Source organism: Geospiza fortis, unplaced genomic scaffold (genome assembly GCF_000277835.1).
Source record: "Geospiza fortis unplaced genomic scaffold, GeoFor_1.0 scaffold145, whole genome shotgun sequence".
NCBI classification, from domain to species: Eukaryota; Metazoa; Chordata; class Aves; order Passeriformes; family Thraupidae; genus Geospiza; species Geospiza fortis.
In genome coordinates, this window is record NW_005054362.1 from 3,195,424 (window position 1) to 3,208,727 (window position 13,304).

At 36.6% G+C, this 13,304-nt stretch overlaps 1 protein-coding gene across 1 annotated transcript in view; it reads left to right on the plus strand.

Annotated features, from left to right (window-relative positions):
- The window catches only part of KNTC1 (kinetochore associated 1), a 32,266-nt gene that overhangs the window by 2,856 nt on the left and 16,106 nt on the right, over positions 1 to 13,304 (plus strand). The window contains exons 7-37 of the mRNA XM_014308233.2: positions 476 to 553; positions 682 to 716; positions 945 to 1,055; positions 1,928 to 2,021; positions 2,370 to 2,422; positions 2,685 to 2,797; positions 3,161 to 3,215; positions 3,899 to 3,997; positions 4,375 to 4,418; positions 4,521 to 4,586; positions 4,676 to 4,751; positions 4,928 to 5,053; positions 5,147 to 5,236; positions 5,802 to 5,867; positions 6,248 to 6,309; positions 6,694 to 6,805; positions 7,529 to 7,672; positions 7,898 to 7,954; positions 8,037 to 8,138; positions 8,373 to 8,489; positions 8,973 to 9,116; positions 9,383 to 9,481; positions 9,907 to 10,010; positions 10,116 to 10,221; positions 10,586 to 10,720; positions 11,143 to 11,262; positions 11,564 to 11,633; positions 11,712 to 11,779; positions 12,146 to 12,438; positions 12,626 to 12,798; positions 12,980 to 13,077. Coding sequence (XP_014163708.1) covers positions 476 to 553; positions 682 to 716; positions 945 to 1,055; positions 1,928 to 2,021; positions 2,370 to 2,422; positions 2,685 to 2,797; positions 3,161 to 3,215; positions 3,899 to 3,997; positions 4,375 to 4,418; positions 4,521 to 4,586; positions 4,676 to 4,751; positions 4,928 to 5,053; positions 5,147 to 5,236; positions 5,802 to 5,867; positions 6,248 to 6,309; positions 6,694 to 6,805; positions 7,529 to 7,672; positions 7,898 to 7,954; positions 8,037 to 8,138; positions 8,373 to 8,489; positions 8,973 to 9,116; positions 9,383 to 9,481; positions 9,907 to 10,010; positions 10,116 to 10,221; positions 10,586 to 10,720; positions 11,143 to 11,262; positions 11,564 to 11,633; positions 11,712 to 11,779; positions 12,146 to 12,438; positions 12,626 to 12,798; positions 12,980 to 13,077 — 3,110 coding nt within the window. The remainder of the gene's footprint in view (positions 1 to 475; positions 554 to 681; positions 717 to 944; positions 1,056 to 1,927; positions 2,022 to 2,369; positions 2,423 to 2,684; positions 2,798 to 3,160; positions 3,216 to 3,898; positions 3,998 to 4,374; positions 4,419 to 4,520; positions 4,587 to 4,675; positions 4,752 to 4,927; positions 5,054 to 5,146; positions 5,237 to 5,801; positions 5,868 to 6,247; positions 6,310 to 6,693; positions 6,806 to 7,528; positions 7,673 to 7,897; positions 7,955 to 8,036; positions 8,139 to 8,372; positions 8,490 to 8,972; positions 9,117 to 9,382; positions 9,482 to 9,906; positions 10,011 to 10,115; positions 10,222 to 10,585; positions 10,721 to 11,142; positions 11,263 to 11,563; positions 11,634 to 11,711; positions 11,780 to 12,145; positions 12,439 to 12,625; positions 12,799 to 12,979; positions 13,078 to 13,304) is intronic.

A 13,304-nucleotide genomic window follows, 5' to 3' on the forward strand; every position in this document is an offset into this window, starting at 1 on the left:
CAGAAAAGCATAAAGAAAAGTTAATTTTATATACATAATGCAAAGCAAAGTTGTAGAAGTTTCTTTATCTCATTAATTATTTTACTAATGCCATAGGAAACAAACATTCAGAATTCAATACTTTTTTCTTTTGAGACTGTGCTAAACATATGAAAATGCTTAAAAAAGGAAGAATTCCTTCTCTCTTCTTCTATCAGAGTTCAGTGGTTCTGTTCTATAAGCTCCCAGCCCTGTTCTGTCACAATATATTACATTATATTACATTGCATTACATTACATTGTATTATATTATATTATATTATATATTATTCTGCTTCTATTTGGAAATGGCAAAATTATTGTTTAAGATAGCCTAATCTATTGGTCAGGTGATTTTTTGGGGGGTCAGTTATGTCACTGTCCTGTTTACAAGCAAGTCTTCTCTTTACTTGCTCTTGAATACTTCAGTTTGAAATATTTCTGTTGGGTTTTTTAGGTGTTTACCACATGTTCATTCTTACAAGCAATGGATGCTTCTGCATTATGTGTGTCCCTCTTGGAAAAACACAGGAAGGTACGATGAGCTACAGACCCTTGGGATTTCATTGGAACAGGGAGATCTGTATTCAAAAACTTTCTTTTTGCCTTTTTAAAATTTTGAAAAGTTTATTTAACACTGATTTTATTTTTTTTTATGTTTAGCAATTGAGAAGATGGATATGACTACAGCAAAGCAAGTAAGAAACAACTGCAAAACTGGCAAAGTTGTTAAAAGTGCAGGGTTTGTCACCAAACTTTGCTCTGTACATTCCATTGACAATTTACCAGTCCATTATTCCCTCTCATACCTGTGATTGTTAATTTTTTTGTACATTTAGAAATGAGCAGAGATTTTTATCCACTGGTTCTATAAACAACTCTTTTTGTTCCCCATTTGTGGCCATCCCTGCTCTCCCACCCACAAGTTACAAGGACAGATAAAGACAACTTTCATCGCCACGGGAAAGCATCACAGCCTGGGCTGTCAGGACTTTGTCATCAGCAGCTCAGTGAACAAAATCCATCTGATCATTGGGGTAAGCACTAAGAACATGAACAATTTCCATGTGATCAGTGATGGCATTTTTGGATCTGCAACAAAATTTGTCTCCAGAAATTTGTCTCTCTTTTTCAAGCAGCTCATCAGCTTTTTGCACTCTTTTGCTTTTCATTTCCTTCACTGTCAATTTAAAGGTTGTCACTTGTACAGCCTGTCCATAGTTTTTCTCATAAGGAAATAACTGCTGTCATTTCCAAAATGACTTTGTTGTGATGGATGAGGGGAAAGTATTTTCACCCTGAGTTTCTGAGCTTAGAAATCACTGGTTCCTGGTCTGTACAGGCTGGATTGTTTGTAGATATTATCCTTGAGCTCGCAGACAAAACCAAAGCTGGTAAGAATCTTCCAATCAGCTTATCATACAGCAAGGCTGCTAAAATAACAAATTCAACAAAGCTTTAAGCATGAATTAAATACAGCAACTAATAAAGAAATTAAAATATAGACTTACTTCGAAATGTAATTGGCAAACTTGCAAACAAGTTCTCTGAGTTGATTTTTGGAAGCCTGTTGAATTCAATGGGATTTTCCTCAGTAGGCCCAGAGTAATTTCATTCAGCTTTTATGTTCTATGAGGAAGAAAAGTGGATATTTTGAAATACTGTTTTTCAAAGAGCCAAAAACTGCTGAGTGTAACAATTGCTGTAACAAAGGCTGGCCTTGAAAGGAGAAGGGGAAAAATGTTAAATTAAAAATAAAGAAATCAATGTTTTACTCTGAACAGCAGTAGAGGAATAAAGTTAAATTTCGTTTTGCAGCTTTCCAAGTTAAAGATCAATGGTAGAAGCAGACATGTCAGTGGTCAAACATCTCCTGTCCAACCCCATTTTGCTTTGCCTCTCCTCTCAGGGTAAAGGTGATTATGTGCTCTCCAGATGGGAGGTGGACCCCACCAATGCCTTGGTGTCTGCTCAAAGTTTTGCTGATTCAAGTCTGATCCAAGGTAAAGAAGGTTTTATCTTTTTATAGACAAGTGTAGATTTCATATTTAATTGCAGAATGTACTAATTTTTTGCTATTTCATTGTTTTTAATAAATGCACATGTACCAAATCGAACAATTTTGTAACAGTACAGCCAAAATGTGGGCTTCAAAATTGCAGTTTAACTTAGTCACATAAATCACAATTCACTTTAAGCTAAACTTTGCACAGTCCTAGGAAGGACTGGTTTAACCCATGAGGTTAAACCACAAGGTTTCCAATACTTAGTGGTGTGTTTGAATATGTTTTTGCTTCTGATACATATCTCAAGAAAAATAATGAATTTACTTGAATATTCATATTTTTTAGGTGCTGCAAAACTTCAAGTCCTTGACAATCAGCTGTTTGTTTTGGATACAGAGGTATGGGTAATGATTTGCTTTAATCTTCACTTTACAATGTTCTTGAACCAGCTTATAAACATATTTTTTAAGGTTTGAAGTGAAATTTCTGTAAAATGAAGGTGCTTATATTTACTTATATCAAGAGCATCTTGATCTTCCTGTGGTTTTTTTTTAATTCTACTCCTATTCATTGTTTAAGACACAAAATGTAATATTTTGTTCAAAAACTGTCTTCTATGAAGCAAATGTGAACTCATGTCTGATTTTTTTTTAAATCTAGAACATCTTAAGCACGTGGGATATTTATTCTCTCACTCTAATTTGGGATTGGCCTTTAATACATATTGAAGAATTTCTTCTCACTACTGAGTCAGATTCCTCTCAAGTCACATGGTAAGTGAAGAGTTACAGCACCAACCCTGAGAAGTGAAAAGTTGTCTGGTGCTGTGATTTCTATGAAATATCTCATTATTTTGGCCCAGATGCTGGTGCAAAACATCATGTCCTTGTTAGAAATTCCTTTTCTTAAAAATTAAGATTAAACAGAATGTGTGAAAAAGGGTAACTACTGTTCTGAAGTGTGAGAAAGTGCTAGAAACCATTCAGCTATATATTAAAATATAAAGGGGATTTCTAAATGTAGTTGTTGTCATGGAATGCAAAATTTTCTAAAACACAGAAAGAAAAATATTTCAGTTTTAACCTCAGATTCCTACAGCAAATTTTTCTTTCTTTTATCTCTTTCTCTTTCATTAGGCAGGGGCTTGACAATGTGAAACTGATTGTCATGACAATGCCAGATGCCAAACAGGTAAAATCTCCTCATCTGTGTTCTGCTCCTTAATTGTGATGCAATTGCTCATTGGAAAAATAAAAGGGGAAGAGGGATGGAGGTGGCAAAATATTTGGGACACAGAGAATTCTGAGGAGCTTAAATCCAATCTGAAATGTGGCCATTTACATCTCAGGGTTTAGGAAGTGAGGGCTGTTGGGATTCTTGTGGGGTTGCCCAGGCCAAGCTGTCCCTGGTTGGGGCTTTTATGGATGGTTTGGGGTTTATTTGTTTGGTTCTTTAAGGTAGGCAGACAAGGAAGAGCAGCAAAATGTATTATTGTCTTACAGCCCTTCCCAGATTTCTTTAGAACAACATCTCTGCTGCCTTCAGCATCTACCCCCAGCCACAGTCAAGGCAGTCCACTGACATAAAATACCAGGATGAACATTATGTGATTCTAAAAATTAGATTAAACCTGCTGAATTATACATAATAGGCCTAGAGAGAGAGAGAGAGAGGGGGAGGCAAAGTCTGAGCCTTCATTAAACTTCCTCAAACTGGAGATCTGCATTCCATAAAAAGTCCTACAAATACTGCCCTCTAATTCCACAAGAATTCAGAAATTATTCTGCAAATATCACTCTCTCACCAGTGTAAGAGAAAAAAGCAATTCTAACTTCTTTGTTTGTTTTCTCCCTTTTTTTTTTTTTTTTTAATAGATGAGAAGCCTAATGGTTTTTGCATTGCCCACTATGCAACAGCTCTATTCTCTGGAAGTGTCTCCTGTTTCTTCCCTTGTTCAAAGTGGGATTTGCACTGTAGGTTTTGATGATTTTGTTTTTCTTTGAAGAAATATAGTTGTCTTAATACGTGTAAATATTAAAGAGGGTAGTGAGTTATTCTTGTTAGGTTAGAACCAATTTCTGCTAGAAACTATGCAGGAACCATACAAAGAAAGATTAAGTGATATCCCCAAAGGATAGAGAAAAATATTCTATTATGAAGCAAACTGAACAATTTCAATTTAGTCTGAGGTCTCTTGCACTATGTAACAGCACTGCCAGTGGTTCCTGCTGCTGCTACAGCTAAAAACTGAGGGAAGTTTTTTTAAGTTCTCTTAGCATAGAAAAATGCTGTGGGTTTATTTGGAATTCAGTTTATTTCACCTGATGGTTTCTGTCATTGCTCACTACAGGATACAATACACTTCTTGGAAGGAATTCATGAAAAGCATCAGATGTAAGACAATATTTTGTTTGTAACTAGCTCATTATTATATAAAAATGGCAAATTACTTCCACATAGAGTTGATAAATTCACAGAATTCCCTCTCATCCTCAGGCCCTCTGAAGACCCAGTTTCTATAGTTGTGATGAGAAGTTTAACTGAAGCCTTGCCAGAAAATAGGTATTGGTTTCTGTGAAAAACCATTGAATTGTATTTTTTTTTTAATATCTGGACTTACATTGAAGTGGTTTATTTTATTTCCTCCCCAGACTAAGTCGTTTACTGCACAAGCACAAATTCACTGAAGCAGAGAATTTTGCTATTCAGTTTGGACTGGATGTTGAGGTGAGTTGTTCATTTATGAGAAACACATTAGAGATTAACGAGCATAACTGAAATTATGAGAATGTCCTTGCTCTGTAGTCCAATAGAAAGTATTAAAAATATTACAGATATTACCAAGGCAGTGGAATGTTACCTTATAAAACAACTCACCATATTTGTATTATTTTTTTAAACAGCTTGTATACAAAGTAAAAGCAAACACTATTTTAGAGAAACTGGCTTCAGCTTCTCTTGGGAGTTATGGCCAGGAAGCCTTGCTGGATCTTGGCAATGAAGCCAAAGAAAATTTGCAAAAAATTCAGGTTTGTTTCTATTTCTACCCTCTCTCCCTACTAAAACCATTCAAATTATAGAGGATCTTGGAATTAATTTCAGTTGTTTCCTTATGCTAACAGGACAGCCAGTTTGTTGTGAATTACTGCATCAATGCTCCATGGCCACTGTATGAAACCACTCGAGAAATGCTGAATTATGCTAAAGTCAGGGTAAGGGCTTTATTTGTTTCTATTTCTTCTACTCTTCAACTTCTAATTCATTCTTCTGTACAACTTCAGAGGGGCACAGAGCAGTTACAGTCATTCCAAAAGGCAAAAGTAAAGGCATTATAAATCCTGTGTAACCAAACAAATCCTGTGTAACCAGACATGAAGAAGCAGCAAGTCTTGTTCCAATCTCGTTCTTGGTATTGCTGAAGGGCAAGAAAGAGCTCACAGTTTTATTTTTGTATCACAAAGCAGGGTTTAGTTTTGAGTAGCAGGTTTTTTTAAGTACCTTTAAAATATTAATTTTCAAACTAAAGCTCAAAGTAGGTCACCTTTTTTGTTTATTTTAGTCTTATCAAACAGAGCCAGAGAGATCCACATGATCTGTCTGAGCCTCCATCCATGCAGAAATCCAAGCAGATTAGACTGGATCAGGTTAGATCCAATCTAACATTGTAAAATCTCAGTTTACAGGGTCCTGACTTCTTGCTCATGTCTTTACTGCACTCACAGTCCTGTCTGGCATGTTCTGAGTTATCAGCCAAGCCCTTTCATGTCCTTTTTTCAGATCTTGAAGAAAGATAACAGAACCAATGCTCTACCATCTGATGGGGCTCCAGTATCCATAGCTGAGGTGAGGACAAATTTTTTGGTTCTACAGTATCATATAAACAATTGTAATGTAAAGTTTTACAAATTCTAAATTCAAATTATAACTATAAACTACTGCTGAATTTTAAAAAATCTAAACAATATTAAATTTTATAGTATGAAAGAGAACCACAGTAATGTCAGATTCAGAAATAAGCCATTCCTTCAGTCATAGAAAGATTCAGTTTCAGATGCTCCATAAATTGAAGGCAGAACCTCTCTTAAAGTACTTTTTGGGGTTTAATTTTGTTTTTTATTTAGTTCTGTTGTAAACTGGCCTCATCTGCCTTCAAGGAGAATCAGTGCTCCAATCATGTCATGTAATATGTTCAGATATTAACCTTAAATCTCCTCTGCATTCAGGTGTTGAGAGCTCAGGCAAGGCTTACAACATTCTGTGAAGCTTTTGGACTAGAGAAATTCAGGTTTGTTTGTGTTTTAAGATTTAAAATAAATTTTATTGTGATTGTTTAGATTGTACCACTGAAATTAAGATTATTTTTGTTTTTAATATGAATTCATTAAACTTCAAGCTCTTAAGTTTCCTATCCTGTGCTGTGGAGAAGGGACAATGCAGAGGTTGAGTCATCCTATATATTGAAAACATAAATTATCTCTTGCACATCCACTTAAATAGTTGGGGCTTCTGTTCAAGATGTGTAGGAGGGATTGTGGTTTTATACAAACACAAAGTACCATTCCTGTTGCTTCTTACAACATCCAGCACTAGGTAGAAAGGTTTTCAAGTTCTCCCCCCAGTTTCTTTGTTGATGACATTTAACAAAGCTTCTCTTCCTCCTCACTTTTAGTGGCATTGCTTGGACAGAATTCCTGAACAATGAGGATGTGTTCAAGATTATTATTTTTCAGCTGGAAGAAGGAAATTTGGCTTGTGCACAGTACCTCTGGCTTAGGCATCAGGTGAGGTGGCACAGACATCTCTGGTTTTATGGAGGGGGTTAAATCTCTTCCATTTTCCAGCCTAATTTCACTGGAGCTGTTACAAAACAGCTCCTCAGAGAAGCAAAGGTGCATGGCAGCATCTCATCAATTACCACAATGATTACCTGTTCACCTGGATGCTTAGGAGGCTGAACTTCTTATTGATTTAGGAATAAACTGGTATTTCTGGTGTCAGAATTCATACTTCTAAGTCATGGCAATTTGATTTATTCTGCAGTGCTTGTAATCTTCCACTCACTTTCTTGCAAGCACAGCTCTTAGAATTAAGTGGATGTTTGCTGCCTGCCTTAAAATCCTTTAAAAATAATCACACAGACTCCTTACTCTGAATGACACATTTAAGATAGTGTGTGTGTGTGTGCTGTTATTTTACTTTTTACTGCAGGACTTTCAGTTCCATGTCTGTTGTTTTCTCAGTAAGCCAGAACTATAAAATGAGTGTGAAAGTAATAGAACAGTGTCATTTGTCAAGAAATTCCTTCAATTGGGTCTTTTTTTAAGAAGACCAAACTCTAGTTTTACTGAACAGAGCAATTTATTTAATTTCTGTCTATGACTACTGAGATTTTCTCTCTGTATTTGTGAAATTTACTGGCTCTTCCTATTAGTGAAACAGATTTACAGAGTACCAGATGAACATTTACTCCATGGATCTGTAATTGTTCTGGTTTCATATTTTAGGCTGATTTTGAAAGCAGCTTTGATGAGAAAATGCTGAAGGATTTGCTCAATGCTATCCATTTCACTGCTCCTTTGAAGGAACTTTGTGTGTGGCTTAAAAATTGTGTGATCCCCTTCTCAAGAAGTGTTGTGCCAGATGGACAGGTGAGACTGACTTAAGAACTGTAAATTGTCATTTTCTCACACTAAGATGCTTCTACTGTCAAACCTCCAGACTTCTGAATGTCAGGAACTTGTTCCTCTGTCTTTCAAATGGATTCTTGTCCCCACCATTTATATTTGAAATTATTTCTTTTAAAAGAAGCTTCTAATGGCAAATTTTGCTTTGATAATTAGTATAACTCTAATTATAACTGTGTTTTTTTCCAGAAAATATTAGCAAAATGGCTGGAACAAGCTGCTCGAAACCTTGAGTTAACTGACAAGGTAAATCACGCTGCAGAAACTTGGCATATCCTGTATTTCTACATGTATCATATGGTTTGCTAATATCAATTCTTTTGGACAGGCAAACTGGCCTGAAAATGGACTCCAAGTGGCAGAGATTTTTTTTACAAGTAAGAATCAAGGTGAACTGGGAGTGACAGCTTTTGGCAAGTGGACTCCTTTGGTAAGAAACGTAACAAATACAAGAATTAGCTACTAAAAGACTTCAAACAGATGCTGTGTGCTAGAGCTGGAGTGGAGGATAATTAGGTCACTGGTGGGTTTGGTGAAGATTGACTTAATTCCATGAAAGGAAAGAATTTTCCAATTTTCTTGTGTTTAAAGATTTAAAAAAAAGTACATGACAGCCTCTCAATGGCCTTGTCTCCTAACATTTCATTTCTTAACACTGTTTCAGAGGTGTGGTGACTGTGAAGAGATACAGAGGTTAAAGAAGCTGGTAAATGATTTACGAGAATTGAGAAATCTGTACAGAAAATACAACTGCAGGCTGGCATTCTGTGATTTTGAAAAGGTAACACTGCAGACACTTGAAAAAGTGCTTTTCAGTTTGTTCTGAAAAGGAGACTCTTATAGCATGTAATTTAAAATCAGACATAAGAGAAATCCTGATGGATGTTGGTTCAATTTCCATCCATAAGCTGCTGGGACTATTTGAGAAGTTGTGTTACAAATTTTCTTTTAACTCAGGTTATAAATATAACCTAAGACACTGGGAGAAGCTGTGGCTCAAACTCTGCAGATTGTTACAGATCATCTACTGTGGAACAAGGATTGGCTGCAGAGGAATTGAAAGTACAATTGAAAGAACAAGAAAAGCTTTGTAGATGAAAGGGTTTATTTGAGCTAAAAAGGAATTCTTTAAAGATTCTAAAGAGGGAAATCTTTCAGTTGATTTCAGTAGCCTCTAGATGTTGGATTATGTGTCAGAGATGAAAATGGCCTTGCACTGACAGGAGTGATGTTCTAACTTGGCCTTTTCCCACTTGCTGCCCAGGAAAATGCAACCACTATTGTGTTTCGCATGCTTGACAAAATTTTGGCACCAGAGCTTGTCCCATCAATTTTGGAGAAGTTTATAAAACCCTACCTGTGTGAACACAACCTACAAAAAGATGAGCTTCTTCTACAGTATGTCAAGGTATTCATGTTTTCCTCCCTTTTGAAGAAAACTATTTCAACATCAGGAAGCAGAAACCAAGTCTGATGAATGTTTGAATTTACAACTGAATTTCAGGCCCAGCTTTTAGATTAATCCTATTCCTGTCAATGAACTTAATCACAGTTACTGTTTCAGTTATGAAACAATCCCTTAATGCCCAGAAAACTTCACACTTTTGTTCATATTATGAGATACTCCTATATTTTCTAATTTCAAGTGTTCTGATCGCCTTTATCAAAACACAGGATTTGCTGGAGCGCTGTCGGACACGATCCATTTCAGTGTTTGAAACTGCCTGGGAGGCCAAGGCAGTGGCTGTCATTGGCTGCATCTCTGACACTGATGTGAGTATATTTCATGAAAGGCATCAAGTGACTCCAACACATCAGTTCAGAGCAAAATGTGATTTTTACATACTGCTCTGAGTAGATTTTTAATGAGTGCCATGAGGAGGAAATAGTATGGTATGATGTTATCTTGTTATTCTATTTTAGTCATCTCCCCTGTGATATTTTTTGAGCTGTGATGTCACCACATGGAAAACACACCAATTTTAATATGTGTGGAACCACAGTGTCATAAATGACTGCAAGCATTTTCTAATTGAACTTGACAATCATATGATGACAATAAATGCCCTTTATGCAAGTGAAGATTGGGCAAGGAAATAAAATACTTGCCTAAAGGGATCAGTCACACATGAACAATACTTCAAGGGACTACTTTGAAAGTTATTTTGCAAAATGAGCTGTTTGTGTCCCTTCTGCAGCTGAAATTTGATGCAGTGCTGCAGATAATGCAGGGAGCTGTGGTGCCATGGAGTGCAGCAGTGGAGCAGCTGGTCAGACAGCACCTGGAAATGAATCATGCCAAGTAAGCAACATCCCCTTGGCTGAGGAAATTCTGTATGTGTGATGTGGGGTGATAATTAAATCCCATAGCTGGGGGGTAGCAAATGATAGTTGGATTTGTCCCCAGAGTGAAGTTACTGCAGGAAAGTTACAGACTGATGGAGATGAAGAAGCTTTTGAGAGCATATGGGATAAGAGATACCAATCTTCTAAAGGACAAGCAGATGATAATGGTAAGTTACCAAGAGTTTAGATATCTCCAAAGGTCACAATGAACAGCACTTGGTGATTTTTTTGTTTTACCATTTGAGCTGGGTTTTTTAACATCTCCCCTTCATTAGAAGACATGAATATTTCTGGAGAAATTCCTCAATATCACCAGACAAATTTTCACAGTTCCCAGGCTAATTCAGTCCCCAAGCCCTATTTTCTCCCAGTTACACTTCAGTCAGCTTTTCTCTAGATAAAAGTTTTAAGCTTCCAGGTAACTTGCTTGATACAAACTGAACAATACCATTGGTAAAGTAGTTTGTATTAACTAATTCCTTTGTTATCCTTTACATCCACAAACTAAAGTCCATTTCTGTTTTCTTACAGAGGCTTGTCAGATACATTCTCAAACAAGATACCCCCACTTGCCTGGAGGATGCCTTGAAAATTGTGGAAGCCTACCTGCTGCCCACTGGGGAAGTGTATTTCCTGAGGATGATGGACCTGATTGACAAAGGAAGGGTAGGGAAATATTTCATGGCAGTTGGTCTTGGAATTTACAGACACTGAGACCTCCTGACAAAACAGGGACAAGTTTGCTGAAATTTTATAAGCAGTTTGCCTAAGTATTTTTAATTTAAATTATTAATTTGATACCTAACTGCATTAGCAGCAATGTTTAGCATTGAAAATTAGTTCTTTGTCAGAGCTTTATCCTTCTTTTGTGGCAGAATAGGGTGAAAGTTGTGACCTGCAATACACCAGAAGAGTTTGGAATTGAAGTCTCTACACATTTTCATGCATTGCTATTTACCCTCATGGCCATTGTGCAGCCATTGCATCAGAACAAGAATGTACACATAACTCAGCTTTTCCAAAAACAAATGCCCTTTCCTTTTTAATATTTCTCTTCTAATTTTGTTTGTTTCTTTTTCTGCCTTCAGGGAGAGGAATCTCTGACTTTGTTAAAATCTCTGCCTCTGGCTAAGGCTGAGGAAGTTGCAGAGAGATTGACTCTGTGGGGAAGACTGGTGTTACAGAACAAAGCAGATGATCCTGAAGAGGTACCAAGGCTTTTCCCACCACAAAGTGTGCACACAAATTATTCTGAAAAGGGAGAGGTGGGGATATTTCCTGTGAGAGCTGACAGACTGTGGAGTAAACACATATTACACCTACAAAATATTTACTGTTCTATAAAGATTAATATGTAAAATAACTTTCTGTTCCTTTGCTTTTCAATTGGTTGTGCCTTAGCCTTGGTAATTGTTGCTTAAGAAGTTTGCATTGTGCTTTAAGAACTGAAGCCCAAATCTATTCTGGCAACATTTTAATAAAAAACAAAATCTTCTTCCTTTCCTGCAGCAAAACCCACAAATGCTTATGACTAAGACGCTGGTGGAAATCCTCAAATTCTGGTTCAGCATTCAAAAAGGTAAAGGTACAACTTCAACATCTTATATCTTCCTTGTGTAAATGGAATCAAAATCTAATTGTTTTTCTCCTCCAACAGACAATCCTGTGAAGAAATACGAATGTGAAGAAAACCTAAAGTTGTTTGAAACACTTGCTGCCCTGCAGGTGGGTATTTTTGTTGTTTTAAATCCTTTTTGATTACTGTAGTTACTCCAATTGTTTTTATCACATTGATCATATTAAAAATTAATTGCATTTACAACATGCATGCAAAGGTTGTTTTTTATTCTTGACTTCAAATTGATTCTAAAGCTAATCTAGCAATTTAATCTAATCTGGGGAAGTTTCCAATTAGAACTCAGTTGTCTATTTGAACCAAAAATTAATATTGTCACTAAAGCCTTAATTGCTAACATTTCAAAGAGTTCATGATATAGTGCTGTAAGAATTTATGAAGATCTCAGTACAGTAGGTAAAAAAAGCAATTTCAAGGAAGTGAAATGGATACAAATATATAATTTTTTGTTGTAGGAGTATTTTGATATCTTTCTCTCAGATGAAGAATACAGGAGCCCTTCACTGATATCTGCACTTCTTGAGGCTCACATAAGCTCTTATGAACGTGTCAGATCTGCATCCAAGTCTAGAAAAGTGCAAGCAGTGAATTGTAATTCAGAAGGTGGCAAGCCCAAAACCCCTCCCACTGAATCCAGGCTGTACAGACTGGCTTTGCTCCTGCAAGTCTCAGAGCATGAACTGGGAGAAAAACTGGCCTTGAGAGCCCTGGATGATGGAAAAGTGGAAGTGGCTGTCAATATATGCAGGTAAAACTGCAGAGCTTCTCAAGATCATCACTTTTAATGGGCTTCTCTGAACTATTTCTACCACTTTTTTGAATTATGTAAAGCAAAGGAAAAGGCTTTTTGTATTAGTTAAATAATTAGAGAATAATTAAGAAAACCTTAAGAACTACTGGCTTTTTACTTTTAACATCCTTTTCTTTCTTAAAAGGGAGTTCTATGAAAACAGCTGGAATGAAAAGACAGGGCAGCTGCTGTTTGCAGTGTGCCAAAGGCTCTGCCACATGCTGGGAGCTGATGTTCCAATGATCACTCCTGCTGGGATGGATCTCCCAGCACTGATCCATGAGCTGGCTGGCCAAGCAGCCACACTCTGCAGTCCAGGTAATTCCTGTTCCCATTTAATTCATGTTGGGAGCCCAGCTTTCCAACCAGAGTTCAATAAACCTGAAAACCAAGTGAATTTCTAGACCTGCATCTGTGAAAATAGGTTCTGCAATATTGTTTCATTTTAATTGGACAGATGAACCTTCAATTTCTGCCAATGATCTCAATATTTTCACAGATTTAGTGCTGGATTGTCTGGAACTGTGTAAATACACTTCACTTGCCAAGGAAATTCATGGACAATGCCAAATGGACAGCTATGAATTTACAGCAGAGGTATTTTCTGTGCTGTTCACTGCATGTATTCTTTTCCCTCTGATTTCTCCACCACTCTTAAGTCAAAAAGCCAACAACAACAACAAAAAAAACCTCAAATAAAAATTAGCTAGAATTTCCTAGAATTTGTGTGTTCTTCAGCTTAAAGAATGAACTGATTTGAGTCCTAAAAGCAGTGCAGCTGTGGGACAAGCACAAGTAGCATTCTCCACTTACATTTCAATCCA